Source organism: Panthera pardus, unplaced genomic scaffold (assembly GCF_024362965.1).
Source record: "Panthera pardus isolate Hobbes unplaced genomic scaffold, ASM2436296v1 HiC_scaffold_16, whole genome shotgun sequence".
Lineage (NCBI taxonomy): Eukaryota > Metazoa > Chordata > Mammalia > Carnivora > Felidae > Panthera > Panthera pardus.
The window spans coordinates 119,289,444-119,307,157 of record NW_026526721.1 but is presented as its reverse complement, the minus strand read 5'-3'; the positions used below and the strand labels follow the sequence as shown (position 1 = coordinate 119,307,157).

Here is a 17,714-nt window from a genome sequence, read left to right as displayed (position 1 = left end):
TCCTATAATGTACAAGACAGCCCCCACAGAAAAGAATGATCTGGCCCCAAATGTCAATAGTTTGCTGGGGTTGAGAAATCCTAGTGTAGACACTGGATTGCTTTTTCCCATAGGAGCAATGTTATAAATGGTGATAGTGTTCCTACTGTGGAAGGCTATTTTGGCAAAGATGGCTATTTAACCTATTCTTATCATTCATGGTATGCTACTGTAACTGCATAAACCACATTTCCTAGCATCTCTTGCAGCTAGGTATAGACAGATGGGAGGTTCTTACAGTGAAACAAGAGCAAAAGTGACAGATGTCACTACCGGGCCAAGGCTTCTATGAAGTGGATGTTCCTACTCCAGTCTCTCTTTCCTCTTCCATTGGCCAGTTATAAATCACAGGGAGTCCCTGTAGCAGTGATTCCCACACTTTAGCTACATCAGAATCACCTGGAAGACTTGTTCAACCTCAGATTGCTGACATTCAGCCCCAGAGTATCTAATTCCGTGGGTCTATGGTGGGGCCCAAGAATGTATATTTCAAATAAGTTCCTAGGTGGTGTTGATACTGCTGGTCCAGGGACCACACTTTTAGAATTCTTGACTTAGGGAATTATGATGCTACAATGTGGAAAGAGCCTGGTGATGTTTGAGTCACCATCTAGAGGAGAGGCATCATTTTCCCTGCTTCCATGTCAATATCAACCCTGGCCTGTAACACGAACCAGAGAGGATTTACTACTATGGTTCAACCAGTGAATTTTGAGAGTCTCTGAATTCCAGCAGCTTAGCTTATCCTAAAGCTCTCTACCTTAACTCTCTCTTTCTCCTACATGTCCCTGTAGCATCACAGAATACTTTTTCAACTGGTGAGAAAATAGAGGCTAGGAGTGGCCAAGGTTACATAATAAATATTTGGCTGGTTATCAATCTGTTTCATCCCCCCTTTTGAATATTTAACTCACAACAAAGATAAAAGAATCATGGTTATCTTAAATTTGAGTTTTAAGGAAAAATGCAAAAAAGAAAATTTTCTTCCCCTCTCCTAAGCAGAAGATCAATCTGAGGTAACATTTTAAAATAGCTATTTTCCCTTTTGCTCCTCCTCCCCTACTCTTTCTGCACGACTTCTTATTTTCTCTTTCTTTCTCTTTCTCCTATTCTCAGCATCAGTCTCCCCTAATCCAGAATGACCCATTTTAGACTCTCCTGTCAAAACCCCCATTTCCTTTTGCAGCCAAAATTAGCTTCCTGCCAGGAAAAAAAAACAATTGAAAACAATCAGAAGGAAGAAATCTGTTGAGGAAGGATAGCACACAATCCTCCTGAATGGCATGCATTTAAAAATACTTGTTAACATGCATACTTTCACGTTTACTTGTGGAATTTAAAAAACAGCTTCAGGAAAGTCCAGTGACACTTTTCAGACGCTAAGGGAAGTGGGTGGTGAGTGGGATGAGGATCCTATAAAGGGAGGGCAAGGCTGTCATTCACAGGCAGGGCACCTGCCTTTGTGTCTGTTTCTTTCCTCATGTGGAACCATGGGTTTCTAAAGTAGTTCCTGGTGCTTTAGGAAGGAAGATTTCTAGGCAAAAGCAGAGAAGACTGGGCAGTGGGCCTGAGACCCAGCCCTAGTCACAGAGGTTTGGTCTATCTGTGAAAGACTTGGTTGCTCAAATAGCATTTGAATCCTTCTAATATATCAGAGCTAACGCTAAAAATTCCTAAATTACTTAATGGCTCTCTGGACATTTAGCACCGGCATTTTTGAAAGTAACTGCTTCTTTCTCATTTGTGCATATAACTTGAGTCAATCTTTAGTGACTTCTTTCAAACTCTATCCATAGAACCTGAGGGCAGAATTAGAGGGATTGGTGCTTGCCACAGACAGACATACTTTTTGAACTCAGTTCATGTGTGTTGATAGTTTTCTAAGGTTATGCCTACATTATAACCAAACAAGCAAGCAGTTAGTAAGCAAATTCAGGCAGAAAATGGGGGAAAATAAAGTAGATTATTTGTTTGCCTCAATGGACAGGTTAATTTGGTTAAAATTATCAGATATTTGTGATATTTCTGAATTCTGGACATCCTGAAAAACTGAAACGTACACAGAAATTTCCTGAATTAAATGATAAAATTATTTCTTTTTCTGTATCCTAGAATCTTATCCTTGAAACAGGGAAAGGTGACAGGCACTCTGGATTGTCTCCTTTCATCACTCAGTGGCTTTCAGGGGCTGGCATGCTCCTGTTGGCTGCACTCTCTCACTAGATAGGATGATTGGGTTACCTACAAGATCTTGCCTCTTTCGCACACTCAATAAATGTCTAAGTAGACTGTGACATTATGCATGGGTCAGTTTGTCCCAGAGTGGGCTACACCACATTTTTCTCATAAAAACTGGTACATGGAGTTATAGCATTTTGACTTATGTATTTAGTGCCAGGAGTGAGTCACTGCTAGAAAGAAAGGCAGAATGTCAACAACTGTCCTTAAATGAAGGGAAGGAAGGAAAGAGGAGTCCTTGTCTTCCATGAGTGTGTCACTAACACTTCACACTGGCCTGAGATGGTATCTTTGGCAGCGATATGATAGTCAAGCCTATTTTCTGGAATGAAAACCTCAGTCTCTGATAGGAGGTTTTCCAGAGAGCAGTTGTGAGTTTATATGAATCATGTCTCTGTAAAGCACTAATGGCTGTCTCATCTGTGGTAGTTAAAGAAAGTGATAGAAACTCCCACCCGTTGAGTATTTCCTAGGTGGCAGTTCCATGCCAGGCATTTTAAATATATTTTCTAGTTCTATTTTCAACATTGAACATCTAAGGTAAGTATTATTATCCTATTTTACAGCCAAGGGAGCCGAAATTTGGAGAGGGTTAATCATATAGCTCTGTGTGGCTGAGCCTGCTTGAAAGCCTGAACTCAGTGCACTTCACCAAAACAGCAGTTTATATTCAGAAAATATTGTGGTGTGCCAAATGGCAGAATCTAATTTGTTGCTTAAAATTCAAGAGCTGGTAATTTTTATTATAAATTTATTTTGGAGCTAAGTGAAGAATGATAACGTTTTGACCTAATAATAGGAAAAAACAACTCTATGGGGCTGGCCACAGGTCTAAACTAGTTCTCAGATGTTCTGAATTTATCATAACCAAAATAAACGCTTCTCAGCCTTTGAAGCTATGAGGATTTAATGACATCTGAAATTCATATGGGCCTACTATATCTGTCTACTCTGTCACAGCAATGGTGCTCATGGTTATTTCTTATTCAAGGTGACTTTTTCTGTGACTGCTTGATACACTGGTTAAAACACTTTTCATGTCTCATTTCCTGCATAAGCTGGTTAATTCTGTCCCATTTGAAGACCTCAGAAGACCTATGTCAGTTGTCTACTTTGCTCACTAATGCCTACCCCAGGCCACAGTGAGAGATGAGGGCTCAGTGGAAGTTCATCTCCTCTAATGAAGAAAAAGTTATGAGCCTATGCTGCAGATAGTTAATTCCATACACTGGTAAGGGAGAAATAGTGGCCTAATTAATTGCACAAGAAATGGCCAGGGAAGGAAAGATATATAGCATGGGATGGTGAGAGAACACGACTCTGAGTGAGGGGACTGCAAAGAGGTAGGCCTGGCAAGGAATGCTTGACCACATCCAGTCTGTCTCTCTGGAATTATGAAGAAGGGAAGAGGCAAGGTAAGAAAGAGCCTGTTGCTTAGATGGCTCAGACTCTCAAATAATCCTTGTTATACGCATTTAAAGAAATCTTTTCCCAAGCTGAAGTTAGAGTCAGCCTGATCTTGATTCAAATCACCTGGCTCATGTAAGTCTCAGGGTTTTTAATGAGATCTTATTTTATTTTATTTTTCATTTAAAACAATTCTCTTTAAAAAATGTTTATTTTTGAGAAAGAGATAGAGCATGAGCGGGGGAGGGACAGAGAGAGAGGGAGACACAGAATCAGAAGTGGGCTCCAGGCTCCGAGCTGTCGGCACAGAGCCTGATGTGGGACTTGAACTCATGAACTGCAAGATCATGACGTGAGCCAAAGTCCAACCCTCAACTAGCTGAGCCACCCAGGTGTCCTGAAAGATCTAAGTTTTTTAATGGAAAAACAAACACATCCCTCCAACATAAAGCAGGCAAAGATTTGAAAAATACTCTCAGATCCAAACGGTACTTTTGTGAAGTATTAACAATGTTTACTGTTATCAACACTCAGTGAAGGGTGAAAGTATTTTCTTTCATTTAAAAAACGAAACGTTTTAGTTGTTGATCTCGTTGCTTGGCTCCTACCTGTGGAACCAGGTAAGCTTGGTCTGAGAGGTTCCTATGGACCAATTCTGGAATTAGGAGTTCCTAGGGCTGACAGAACAGGAATGGATAGTCCTTAAGTGGTCATTTTAGTGTAATGTACAATTTTAGTTGGGTAGAACATGTTGTAGGTTGTTCATTTATTTGCTTATTTATCTACCAATTATTTGTGGAGGGGTACTCCATTTCATCTAATGTGCTGAGTGCTGATGTGGGTTTATAAACCTTCTAGCATAGAAGGGATTGCAAACAGGCAAGCAAAAATTCATGATAGAATGTGAAGGGTACCAGGAGAGGAGAAGTATTGGGTGCTCTGGAAACAGATGAGAGGGACCAACCCAGATGGAGTTATCGAGGCTTCCTATAGCAAGTGACGTCTAAGTCAAGATCTGAAGAAAAAAAGAAATTAGTTGAATAAAAGAGTGAAGGTGCATGGGTATGGCAAGGGTTTTGAGCAGAGGGAAAGCCTGAGTGAGTAGGGGGAAAGACTTCAGCAAGCTCAAGGAAGTGGAAGAAACTCAGTAACTGGGTAAACATTGTTAATGCTGATCAGACGGCAAAAGGAAGAACGAGAAGACTGGCATCTAGGAGGGTCTAAGGCAAAACAGAATAAGGTAGAAGGAATAGATTGAAGAAAGAGGTTCAGAACAGAAAACCATGAATTGTGATTATGTTCTGGGATGTGCTACTCAAACTTTCACATGCACATGACCTACCTGGAGATCTTATTAGAAGGCAGGTTTGGCCTCAGTATTTCTAAGGAACTCTCTAGTGATGTTAACGCTGGTCTGAGGAGTGCACTTTTGGTTATCAAGGATCAAGAACATGGGAGTGTCCCTTTACACGGTGGCTGTTAATTGTCGTGAGGCAGTCCTGGTAGCTTAATGGAGTTCCATTAGCTCGGGTAGTAACAGACACAGATTCTTGTTCCTAAGCATTGCTGAGAAAATGACTTTTGCTCTTTACTTTCATGAATTCCTCTTGTTTTCTTCCTGGCTGCAGTTGATATGTCAGCTGGGTAAGGCCACTTCTGAGTCAGTCTCAAATTGGCTCTGACCATGGCATGACTGACTAATGGTTCACCAAAACGACATGGGGAAAGGTGGTCTTCTCCACCTCGCCAGTGGTTCTTAAGTTGTCCTTCTGTAGAATACTGCTGTTCTGTGAGCTGCTGGCCATAGTGTTCCCTAACACTTGAATAACAGTGGCGGTCTTTTTACCATTGAGGCGGAAAGATGAATGCTAATGGAAAAATTTTCTTAATTTAAGTTTTTCTTCCATGACTTTCTCTTAATCCTTTGATGCCGGCAGCCATTCGGAGGCTAATAAAGAGTGCTGGTGGACAACCAAATGAGCAACAACAACATTAAGCAGCAGAGCCTGGGGATGCTAGTGCTGCTGTCTTCATGGCAGTATGAGCTTATGGAAGAGGTTTTATATTATATCGGTACACTCTGGCCACACTGTCCTGGTTAAAATTCTTCCTAGTTTATGCAGTAACGCACATCAGGGTTCCAACGTCTCTCCCAAGAGGAGCAGAAATGGACAAACGAGAAGCATGTTCTCTGACCTGTTGTCAGGCTCCTTCACCCTGCTCAGGCACTTCCAGGCCTTCCTCCCATTCAGACGAGCACAGCGGCTCTGCACAGAGGCTCTGCAGCACAGCAGGCCACAGTCTCCAAGTCAGTGGTTTCAGGAGGGCTGCCAGGGCTCACTTGGGCTTGGCATTTCCCCTCCTTCCAGCAACTCCCGGCTCTTATTTAGTTTTAAATTAAATAAAAATTGTAGCACATGGATTTGAATTAAAACAAGAGGCCTGATCTTTGTAATATGCACCACATCAATAGGAAAGCTAATTTGTGCGAAGCACATCTCCTCCTTTAATTTAAACCACAGAACTCTGCCTCTTTGGTTTCAAGGGAACTGAGAGCTGGGGCGGGGCAGCTCACTCCTGGCATTAACTAGGGCTGTGCTCCAGGGCACCAGGAACAGTTTCAGGAGAGCTTAGTGTTCCTCTTAAGCCCTTTGTGCTGGGTGTCACACGATACACCAAAGCAGTTCCGAACTCCTGGCCTTGAATTTAAAGAAGGCCTTAAAAATGTCTCAGGGTAAATTTCCTCCAATTGACTCTAAACTGCAACCTAGCTACCAGAAAGAGAATCTGCATCACTGAAAGCTTTCCAAGGCAGAGAGACCACTACTGAACTTGAGGCTATTCCTCATTTTCAGGTTCCAAGTCTTTGTGTGTGTAGATTACTAGTCTGTGCCAGGTGAGGAATTCAATCTGGGTTCTGACAGTTGTTTCACTCAGTTTCACTGGCTGTAGTGGCAAAAGGTGGAGGCTGGGGTGGAGACGGCAGTAGCACTGTCACCCATGAACAATGTGAGCTTTACTCAAAAACACTGCAATCTACTCGGCACCAAGCCCTTGTTTCAATGCTCACTGCAGGCCCCACTCACTGCCAGGAGATGGGTGATAAATAGTGGGATCCCTTTGTAAACTTTCACCTCCAGGGGAAATTTATATATCTGGGGCACCCTCTTTAAGAAAAATAATACAAAAAAAAAATCTTTTACCAACTTTATATACCATCAGATACACTTCCAGGGCCCCTCCAGGATCTTGGAAGGGGCCCGTGTGAATGAGGAAGCCTGAGGCATAAGCTTCCTTGGCTTTACAAGTGAATCCACTTCTGTTAGGCAGGCATTGCCAGCTATCCTCCTGCCCAGTGCCAAAAGGGTATGCATAAGGTGAGGGTAAAGATGATAGAAGAGATTTATTAGATGATAGGTGTAATCAATTAAGACAAAGTTCTTGTTCTGATCTGACTGGGTTTTGAATATATTTTAAGTTTATTTATTTATTTGGAGAGAGAGAGAGCATGAGCAGGGGTAGGGACAGAGAGAGAGAGAGAGAGAGTAGAGAGAGAGAGAATCCCAAGCAGGCTCTGCGCCGTCAGCACAGAGCTCGATATGGGACTTGAACTCACAAACTGCGAGATCATTACCTGAGGCAAAATCAAGAGTCGGATACTTAATTGACTGAGCCACCCAGGTGCCCCTTGACTGAGTTTTGAACCACCTGAGGTGCACTGTCTTAGTGAACCAAATTTAGTCCACACAAAGCCAAGCTCTCTCTAGGCTGCAAGTCTCTTAAGGGCAGGGTCCATATCTCTGTGTTTGTTCCTAAATACCTACCCAAGAATGTGTCATTGAATGTCTGCTGAATGAATAGTTGGAGACTGTGAATGAGTAAATGTGTAAATAAATCCACACCCCATTTTAGATAAAGGGTCATTGTTTACAATCTCTACAGGACTCTGAAAAATGTTTTGAACTATGTAAAGAAAGGCTCCAAATAAATGTATTTTTGGAGTATGGACAAATGGATTCTGCCAGAGGGCTACTAAAGCCATACTTCTTATTAGGTAACTCAAACTACTCTAGGCATAGTTAAGAACATTAGGCTATATTATAAAGCAAATATTTTTAAATTTTTTTATTATTTTATTTTTTGAGAGAGAGAGAGAGAGAGAGAGAGAGCAGGGGAGGGCAAGAGAGAGAGGGAGTGAGAGATTCCCAAGCAGGCTCCACAATCAGTGTGCAGAGCCTGATGTGGGGCTCAGTCTCACAAACCTTGAGATCATGATCTGAGCTGAAATCAAGAGTCAGATGCTTAACTGACTGAGCCATCCAGGTTCCCCTAAAGCAAATATTCTTTAAAGGGACTGGCTTTTTCTTCTGGTTTCTGGGTGTTGTTGTCATATGCCCCCAAAATGCTAGACAGTGTGTTACATGATCTGCTTCTTTACCTCCTCCTCTGGCTTATGTTACCTTAAGTTGACCTCTTAAATTATTTATTTCCTGGCAAATATATTTAAAATGTTAGATCCTGAGTGAAGGCAGAACATGTCAAAATTCACACAGAAAATCAAAGCTGAGTCTGGAACATTCTTTTCTGAAGACAAATACTGCCCTGCACATGGTGAACTCACCTGATGCTTCCTACACTCCAATGGGGGTCAGTAGGCACAGTGTACAACTTGAACTGATGGTTGGGAAGGGTGTCACCCAAATGATTGATTTGTTGTAAAATGGTCAATGACTGGGTTTGCATGAGAGACATGTTAGACATGTTGGGATTGGCCTATGTTAGGAAGGGCCTGGTTTTAATTCTCTTGAACTTGAGGGTAAATCTGAAGTAGTGTCATGCGGGTGAGAAGGCTCTAAATTTGAAGTCAAGAGGCTTGGGTTCAAGTCTCATTTTCATCTCTAATTGGTTGTGAGATTGTGGGCAAGATAACCAATCTCTCTATGTCTCACTCACTCTGTCTCTCTCTCTTTTTAATCTGCAAGAGACTAATAATGCCTATCCTACCTTGGTCTATATCTGAGTCTCAACTCATTGCTCCTAAAAGGTCTTAGAAAGGTTAGAGTGACTTTTTAAAAAATGTTTGTATTTATTTTTGAGAGAGAAAGAGAGTGAGAGAAGAAAGAGAAAGACAGCACATGAGTGGGGGAGGGGTGGAGAAAGATGGAGTCAGAGGATCCGAAGCGAGTTATGCACTGAGAGCAGAGAGCCCAATGTGAGGCTCGAACTCACAAACTTGTGAGGTCACGACCTGAATCAAAGTCAGACCTACTAAGCCATCCAGGCACCCTTACAGTGACTTTTGAGTTGAATATCTATGATTCCATTATGTAACCATATAACATTGCAATTTCTTCATTTTAAAGCTAGGAAGATAGCTTTTTAGTGGAAAATCCAATGTTTTTCCCATCATATTGGGAATATCATCAATATTATTAACTTATAATTAAAATGGCATTAAAAATAGAATAAGTAACCCAATCTCTTTGTTGTTCAGATTCACTTCAATGTGAACAGCATACAAAACAAAAATCTAGTCAAATTTATAAAAAGAAGCCCACTTTGACTTTGAGGTCAAGCTGCTGAACTGCTAACAGTGAGTGACTGATGCCCAGCAGATGACACAGATGCTCAGTGTGGAAGACAATGGGTGTCAGTCTCTGGATTATAATCATGTACAGTAAGTGTCCTAAAAATTTGGCATGATAGTCTTTTTGATAATTGGAACTAGCTGATTGGCATTCTCCTGAATTAAACTAATAATATCAACTCCCTTTATGTCGTGGGGGTTATTGTTGTCCCCCTAGAGGGTGAAGATGCTTTAGAACAAGGCCAGATAGTAAATATTTTATGTTTTGTGGGCCATGCGGTTTCTGTGGCAACAAGTCAACTCTGCCTTTATAATGCAAAAACAGACAAGACAGTATATAAACAAAAAAGTGTAGCTGTGTTTCAACTTTATTTACAAAATTGGTGTGGGCTAGCTTTGGTTCAAAGGTCATAGTTTGCTGACTCCTGGCCTTAGAATATCATAAAGATACCATCAAATTCTGGGCCTCCTAGGAGGGCCTGGGTGGTTCAGTCGGTTAAGTGTCCGACTTTGGCTTAGGTCATGATCTCAAGGTCCATGGGTTCAAGCCCTGCATCAGGCTCTGTGCTGACAGAACAGAGCCTGGAGTTTGCTTTGGATTCTGTGTCTCCCTCTCTCTCTGCCCCTCCCCTGCTCATGCTCTTTCAGGGTATCTATCTCTCTCTCAAAAATAAGCATTAAAAAAATTAAAACAAAAGAGTTTTAAAAAAAATTCTGGGCCTACCCACATCTCTGGGTCATACATACTGCTGGCCTCAGTTTTTAGCACAGCTTTACTCCTAAAGCTAAGCAAACACAGAAGGTACCAAACCCTGGAGGAATCATCAAGCCAGGTGGCCATTTGGGCAGGTGCTTCACACCCTGACATGGCTATCCCAAACCTCACACCTTTCTCAGAAGTGATCTTTGTAAAATAAAGCATTGTTTAAAATATAATACTTGAGTTTTAAAAATAAGCCAAAGTAGTTATTCTCTGGAGTAAAACTACGGATGTTTTGATGGGAAGGAAGGAAAAGTGCTTTCCAGCTCCAGAATTGGGTTGCAAAAGTGCAGCTCAGTGCTGACTTCCTATTTACAAATGATCAAACTTGCCTTTGTTTACCCATAATAGAAGTCAACTCATTTCCAAAGTTCATTGCTGTTCTAAGTCAAAGATCACCTGTCAGTTGAACTTATTCTCTTTATGACTCTTTCACTTTGGCATATCTGGAAATGGAGCGAAGCATGGTCAGAGGCCCACACAAGGGCAATTTTAAACTCTGGGTCTTCATTTTTTTTCCATACTTGATTAAATAACTCCTTCTCAACCTGGGAACTACCCACCCCTTACTGTGTGGAATAGGCTACAAGGGAACTGAAGGTGAAACAAGCCTTTTATTCCTAGTACTACTTCTGAAAATGTGGATTTTGAGACACTTGGGTGGGTTCAAAGTGGAGTCTCACAGACCTGGATTTAGGAATGCTTTGTTCCTTGGCCAAGTTACACAACCTGTGTGAGGTTCTGAACTTCAGTTTCTCCATCTACAAAGTGGTTTAATATATACTTCATAGAACTGATCTATAGTGAGCGGCAGATAGTAGATATTCAATAAATGATAGTTTCCCTCAGTTTTTCCATATCCCCTTGTATGCCCCAAATTCTATTTGTTTGCTCTATTCTGAGAGTGTTTATTATACTCTCACATATATTCCCACGAACTGCCTCTGAGGGTAATGTAAGTGTATTCATACATAGAAGGCATGTAAGGAAAAAGCTTTCTGAATAAGGAAAGACTGCTGGTAGGAAAATTGATTGAACAGAAAGAAATCACCATTCCCAGAGTAGTTCAGGGTCAGAAAATTCATTTGGTTTATTTTCTTTTGGAATAAGGTACTTTCAGGTATGGTTTAAATAAGTAGAACATAGCTTTTTGAGAGCAGAGAGCTTGTCAGTTAATACACCCGTGTTTAGAACTGCTCTGGGCAATAGGTAAGTGCACAATTAATACCTGTTTTCTCAACTAATAACTGAACATACTTAGATATGAGTTACTTGTGTATTAACTATGGGAAGTTCCTGGAGTTTTGCATAGGTAAGGAACAGGGATTTTAAGGAGAAGTCTTTTTTTTTTTTAATGTTTATTTTTGAGAGAGAGAGAGAGAGCAAGAGAGCAGGGGAGGGAAAGAGACACAGGGAGACACAGAATCCAAAGCAGGTGCCAGGCTCTGAGCTGTCAGCACACAGCCAAATGAGGAGCTTGAAGGCACGAACTATGAGATCATGACCTGAGCCGAAGTCAGACACTTAACCTACTGAGCCACCCAGCGACCCTCTAAGGAGAAGTCTTAACACTGGACAAATGTGGCACCATTTACATACTGTTTACCTTCAAGTATGCAATTTGTGAAATGACTATGCAAATTCTCTGATATGAAAATTGATCTGAAATAAGTTAGGGGAATGTCTAATACCCATTCTAGGCCAGTTTCTGGCAGATACTTCAGTTTTATTTTCCTTCTGGAAAGAGAAATCCCCCTGTTGCTCATGGAGTACCAGCATGGCACTAGGTAATGATGGGGTAAAGAGTAGTAGATGCCATGGGGGTAAGAGAATCAGGAGGTCTCTACGTCTCCTGCTTTCCAGGTGCTGCAAAAGTATGAGAAAACAGTAGTGCTAACACACAACAGTTCACATACCTGAAAACATCATCATGTGCTGAAAATTCCAGGGGATCTTCTGTTTTCGGCCCAGATTCAGGAGGAAGGAGAGGGGGTATATGTTGCAGGCTCTGGCCAGAAAAATTGCCAGCTATAGATAAGCACGGAAAAACATTGAGGAAAATGCTACAATTGAGGGTGCCAGTTCTTGAGCTGTCACTGTTACGTTCTTAAGCTTCTCTACTTTATGACCCAGAAAACAGGGACAAATATGTCAATACGTGTTTGTCCAACTTGCTGCCAAAACTCATCTTTAAATGTCAACTCCTTTCCAGAAATAATAGAGAACTCTGCTTTTCTTTGAATATCTACTTGGTTTAGAATTGTTAGCCCCATACCATTTCAGTCACTGGAAATTTTCTCATCACATTTATGTTGCTGATGACTGACTCTTTGCTCAACTCTGCCACCAAATGTGAGGCAGAGACCGTTCAGAGGCTGTGGCATTATCTTCTCAAGCAGCACTTTAGAAAGGATAAATGTACTTCTGCTCATGATTGCCATCTTACTTTCCATCAGTTTATACTCCCTGTATCTAGCAAGCTTTACTTCCGTTTTTCTTTTAGTTGATTTGACTTTAAGAGGAATTGCTTGTCTAGATGTATAATACAGCTGCTGCTTTAGGAGGTATTGTGCTGAAGTCCAAGCTTTGTAGGATAAAATCTAGGAAAATATTGATGGGAGTCATCTCTCCCCTTTTGTCACCCAGGACTCCTGCCCTGATAGTCTGTCTATCCCAGTTTGTCCTTAAATAGGATGCAGTTATTTGGGAAGAGGGAGCTACCGTCTACGATGTAGGGTTGGATGAGATTGGAGAGTTCAGCTGAATGTTCAGTGAAAAGAGGACAAGAGGCAAACGCAGGTGCTTAGCTGGAGCAGGGCTTACAGAAGTGCGGTCAGCTCTCCTGGCTGTCAAGATCACCTGCCTGTGATCTGATAGGACATCTGCCTAGTTCCTAAGTGGAAAGAAGGACAACAGTTGCTGACTGTCCTTGGAGACACCCCCAGCACCTCACTATCCTTTCAGACAGACATCCATTCCTACTGGGGAATGCTTATTACCCCAGGCCTAGAGCTCCCAAAGTCCTCTGCATTAAAAGTAAGGCCTACATTTTATGTTATTTTACTTATAGGAAAGGGCTATCTTATTAAAATAGACTTACATGTACACAATGATTAAGACATTGAAAGCACATCCATAATGCCAATTTCATCTGATTTTTACTCTGTGTATCCTATTTTCAAAGTCTTCGCTGGAGAAAAGATTTTACCATCTTCTAATGAAAATATTTCTAAAGCTTAGTAATCTTGGCTATATTCTGACACATTCTACTGCAGATTAAGTATATTTCTCTGTAAAGAGTGGATTGACATATTTTTATGTAAATGATTTATAATTTAAAAACATACTCTGAATATTCAGAAAATAAGTATCTTTTGAATATTTATTTTTGAGTATTCTATTCTCCTTTAGTTTTCCTCGTTTATTTCTCTCAGTATTTTCCAAACTTCTTATCTTGAACCATAAGCACTTAATAAAGGTCTGAATTTCTTAGCATCTTTTCTCTCCTAACTAGAAATTACGTATCTGCCAGAAATTTGAGGCTTGCAGTAAACTTGAGGAAATTACTTTAACAATTTAACAGAATGAGTAAAAGTAAGTAGTTTATTCTTTTCCCTCATCACTCCATGTTCTGTATTTCAAAGGATACAAAGGCTCCGAGTATAAAAAGAGCATTAAAGATATGATTCTGGAACGTGAACAGCGCCAGGCCCATGTAACAGAAGATGACATTCTCAGCCAGGAAGTTCATAAATTCAAACAGCTGAAAACAAAACAGAAACCAAAAACCATTAATTATGACTCAGGTTTGAATCCACTTAATATCTTGTGACTGTTTTGGTGAGTGGATGGTTCTCTTTTATCTGTGTGTGCAGCTTCTGGAGGGGTGGGTGCAGGCCCCCTGACTACCCTGTCAGGCCCTCTAACTCTACCCTGGCTCTCTACCCAGGGACAGATGTGGCAGCCATGTCAACATCCCATCTTCCTTTCCAGCTACAAGGCAGCCAGAGATATACCTGGGTATATTAACCATCATGATCCTTCATAGAACAGTTCCTACAAGGATGAAAGACTATTCCTTGCTCTAAAACTGAAACTCAGTGACTGCTTAAGGTGTACTTTAGGAAAGGTTGCAAGGATGGTGTGGCTGCTTCTGACATTACTCAGTAGATGCACTTGAGTTCCTAGGCCCTGAAAACTGTTCAAAAAAAGTTTTAGCTAGATTGCCTTCCTCAGGTAGGCAGGAGGGACAAACTTGGAAAACTTGAAAACTTGGAATAAGAATGAATGTCAGTTATATTTCAATATCAGGATGATCAGTATATTTCAAACCCGAGACAGTGAGACTCATTAAATTGACTGATGTAGGTATATCCATTAAATGTCTACAATTTCTAGCTGGTAAAAAGAAAATGATTAATCCCAGGGATCAGTTTATGCAATGAGAACACAATAGATACATCAAATTCAGTCAAAGGAATGGAGTAATAACATGCTATGCAGAAGGATGCTCCCAAGAGTTATTCTTAGATCATTAACTAAACAATTTAAGTTGAACATGAAAAACGTTCTCCAGCTTCCACATTAGATGTAAAAGGGAAATGTGTCCAGAGGCTACAACAAACACATATTTGGAAGAGACTTTAGCTTATGTTCCAGAATTTTCATTTGGAAGTTTCTGAAACTTCATTCTCAGACCTACATAAATCACCGTGTTAGGTAAATGTCTCTGGAGGCATTTCTCTTGACTTTTTAAGGACTCATTATTTTTTCATGTAATGTATTTACGGCCCCACAAATAATGCCCAATACCTGCTTACCGACAGTTGACAGAAAGAAAAGCAGAATCTTGTCAGAAACATTATTTAAAGCCAGTAATAGAAATAAAGGATTAAAAAAGACACAGCTCCTGTGGTACAAGATGGTCTTTCTTCAGTGGCAGTGATCATCAATTATCCTGAGGACTCATTTCACATTCTAGGCCTGCTCATCTTAATAAACACTGTCACCCAAATAACCACCAAAAACTTAAAACCATGGGAGAAAATAAAGGGGATGGGGAGCACTTTGCTACTTCATCATATCTTTACTTTTGCAGAAACCGAGATTTGGCCACTGTCTTCATTTGCTCAGTCTGTCATAGCAAAATACAATACTGGGTGGTTAAAACAACAGAAATTTATTTCTCACAGTTCTGGAGGTTGAAAAGTCCAAGATCAAAGTGCCAGCCAGTTAGGTTCTGGTGAGAACTCTCTCTGGTTTGCAAATAGCAGCCTGCTTGCTGTGTCTTCACATGGTAGAAAAAGAGATCATCTCTCTCATGTCTCTTCTTGTAAGGGCATGCATGAATCTCATTCATGAAGGTTCCACCCTCATGACCTAATCAGCTCCCCAAGCCCCACCAGTACATACCACCACACTAGGGGGTAGGACTTCAACATATGAATTTGGATGGGGGGGGCGCAAACATTCAGTTCATAGCAGCTATCCAGTTTCTAACATTAATAAGCACATGCAAGATTAAATTCATAGAGCCTCTTCTCCTGTCCCCATCCCAAGTACTGTAGAGAGGACATTTTGCCATCTAGCATCCATTTGGCTTCTTCTTGGTGGTCACACCCCGATTTCCCTGGGATCCCTCTTCTTCCCCACTCTCAGATCACATGCTGACACTTCCATACTCAGATATAGAATATATGATTTAGGACTAAACCACTCAAATCAACACATTTCTCTAGTCAGCATGTTTGGTGCAGAAATAGGTGTGGTGCATTCAGAGCCAAAGAAGTACAGTGAGATCTTGGCAGGAAATGCTGGGACAAACACCCCCACCTTTTCACTGTGTGAGAAAGTAGGATGCAGGCCAGGAGCTGCTGTTAGTCACCTTGTGATTAAGGGGAAATAGCTCTCTGAAAGAGAAGCCATGTCCTGATGACACTGCTTAATCTGTGTTCGACCTCTCCCAAAGCAAAATCTATCCTTGGACTTTTGAATTAAAAAGACAGATGAACATAGGGGAACAGAAAGAAAAATAAGATAAAAACAGAGAGGGAGTCAAACCATAAGAGACTCTTAAAGACAGAGAACAAACTGAGGGTGGCTGGAGAGGTGTTGGGTGGGGGAATGGGCTAAATGGGTGATGGGCACTATGGAGGACATTTGTTGGGATGAGCACTGGGTTGTTATATGCAAGTGATGAATCACTAAATTCTACTCCTCAAATCATTATTACACTATATGTCAACTAGCACTTAAATTTAAAAAAAGATATGACAAATTAATTTGTAGATCAATGTTTAATGAAACAAAAAGATAAAAATTTATTACCAATTTTCTGCAACATGCCAGTTTAAACATGATTTTTTCCCTGTATTTTCAGTACCTGAAGTAGACAATTTTAAGGTTTTCTAAGTAGACAGAGATAACATATACATATAAACAATGAGAATTTGTTTCTTTCTTTCCAGTTCCTATATGTTGTTTCTTTTACTCTTTCAAATTTTACTGGCTAGAACATACATCATAATGAAGCACTGATGGTAAAAAAAAAAAACAACCCAAAAACAAACAAACAAACAAACAAACAAACAAACAAACAAGGGATGCCTGGGTGACTCAGTTCGTTAAGCATCCGACTCTTGATTTCAGCTCAGGTGATGCATGATCTCAAGGTTTATGAGTTCAACCCTCACATCAGGCTCTGTGTTGACAGTGCTGAGCCTGTGGGATTCTCTCTCTCTCTCTCTCTCTCTCTCTGCCCTTCCCCAACTTGTGCATGCTCTTTCATTCTCAAAAATAAAGAAATAAACTTAAAAAAAAGACCAAGAAATCACTTTTTGGTTTGAGGTAAGGTTTCTATCACTTAAAATGATATGTATATTCCTTTACAATCCCGTACCAGTTTAACAAAACACCTCTCTGACTCAATATACAAAGTAAAGGGTGTGATCAACTTTTTGATTTTTTTCAGATAGCAACAAAATCAGTTATCCCTGCCCACCCCTCCTCCCTGCTCCCACCCCCAACTTTAATCTATTCCTCACATGTAAAGGAAAAAAAAGTATTTGGTAAGTCAGTTTTTTTCTTTTTCTGTTGGTTGTTGAGACATAATGGGAATTTGCCCTATACATTTTACATGGAGACTCATGGTATTAATTGTTTTGGAGATTTGCTTCTGTTGGAAAACTCAGGATTTTAACATGATTTAGTCACTCAGTTTATTGAAATCTAGCACTGACCAAAATTAGAAGTAACTGTTTATATACACATTATACAGAAGTTCCATTTTCCATTTAGGTCCATTTCTAGGTCTGCTCTTTGTTTTTATTGTTATCTATTCCTCTACTAATACCATCTCTTTTTAATTAATGTAGATCCATAATACATTGTAATATTCTATAGATCTAGATTTTTCCCATATTTTACCTTCTTCAGAATCTTCCTGATTATTTTTGCATGTTAAAAAATGTTTTTTATGCTTAATCACTTAGAAGTGTATAAATGACATATTTACAATTTAAGATTAAAGAAGAGAATATTACCAGCACCCCAGAATTACTCAATTCCCTTCCCACTTATACTCCACACCCCAATGCACTGCTATCAGCACTTCTGTCATTGCACATGACCTTTCCTTCAGTTTCACGTGAATGGAATCAGACAATATATATTCTTTTGTATTTG

The 17,714-nt window shown here is 40.4% G+C and overlaps 1 protein-coding gene across 8 annotated transcripts in view; it reads right to left on the bottom strand.

The window, feature by feature from the left end:
- The window catches only part of SLC9A9 (solute carrier family 9 member A9), a 701,238-nt gene that overhangs the window by 216,150 nt on the left and 467,374 nt on the right, over positions 1-17,714 (bottom strand). For all 8 annotated transcript variants that reach the window (XM_053903745.1, XM_053903747.1, XM_053903744.1 and 5 more), the window contains 2 exons: positions 13,681-13,794; positions 11,948-12,059 (listed from right to left, as the gene is read on the bottom strand). In XM_053903745.1, the coding sequence (XP_053759720.1) occupies positions 11,948-12,059; positions 13,681-13,794 (226 nt within the window). The remainder of the gene's footprint in view (positions 1-11,947; positions 12,060-13,680; positions 13,795-17,714) is intronic.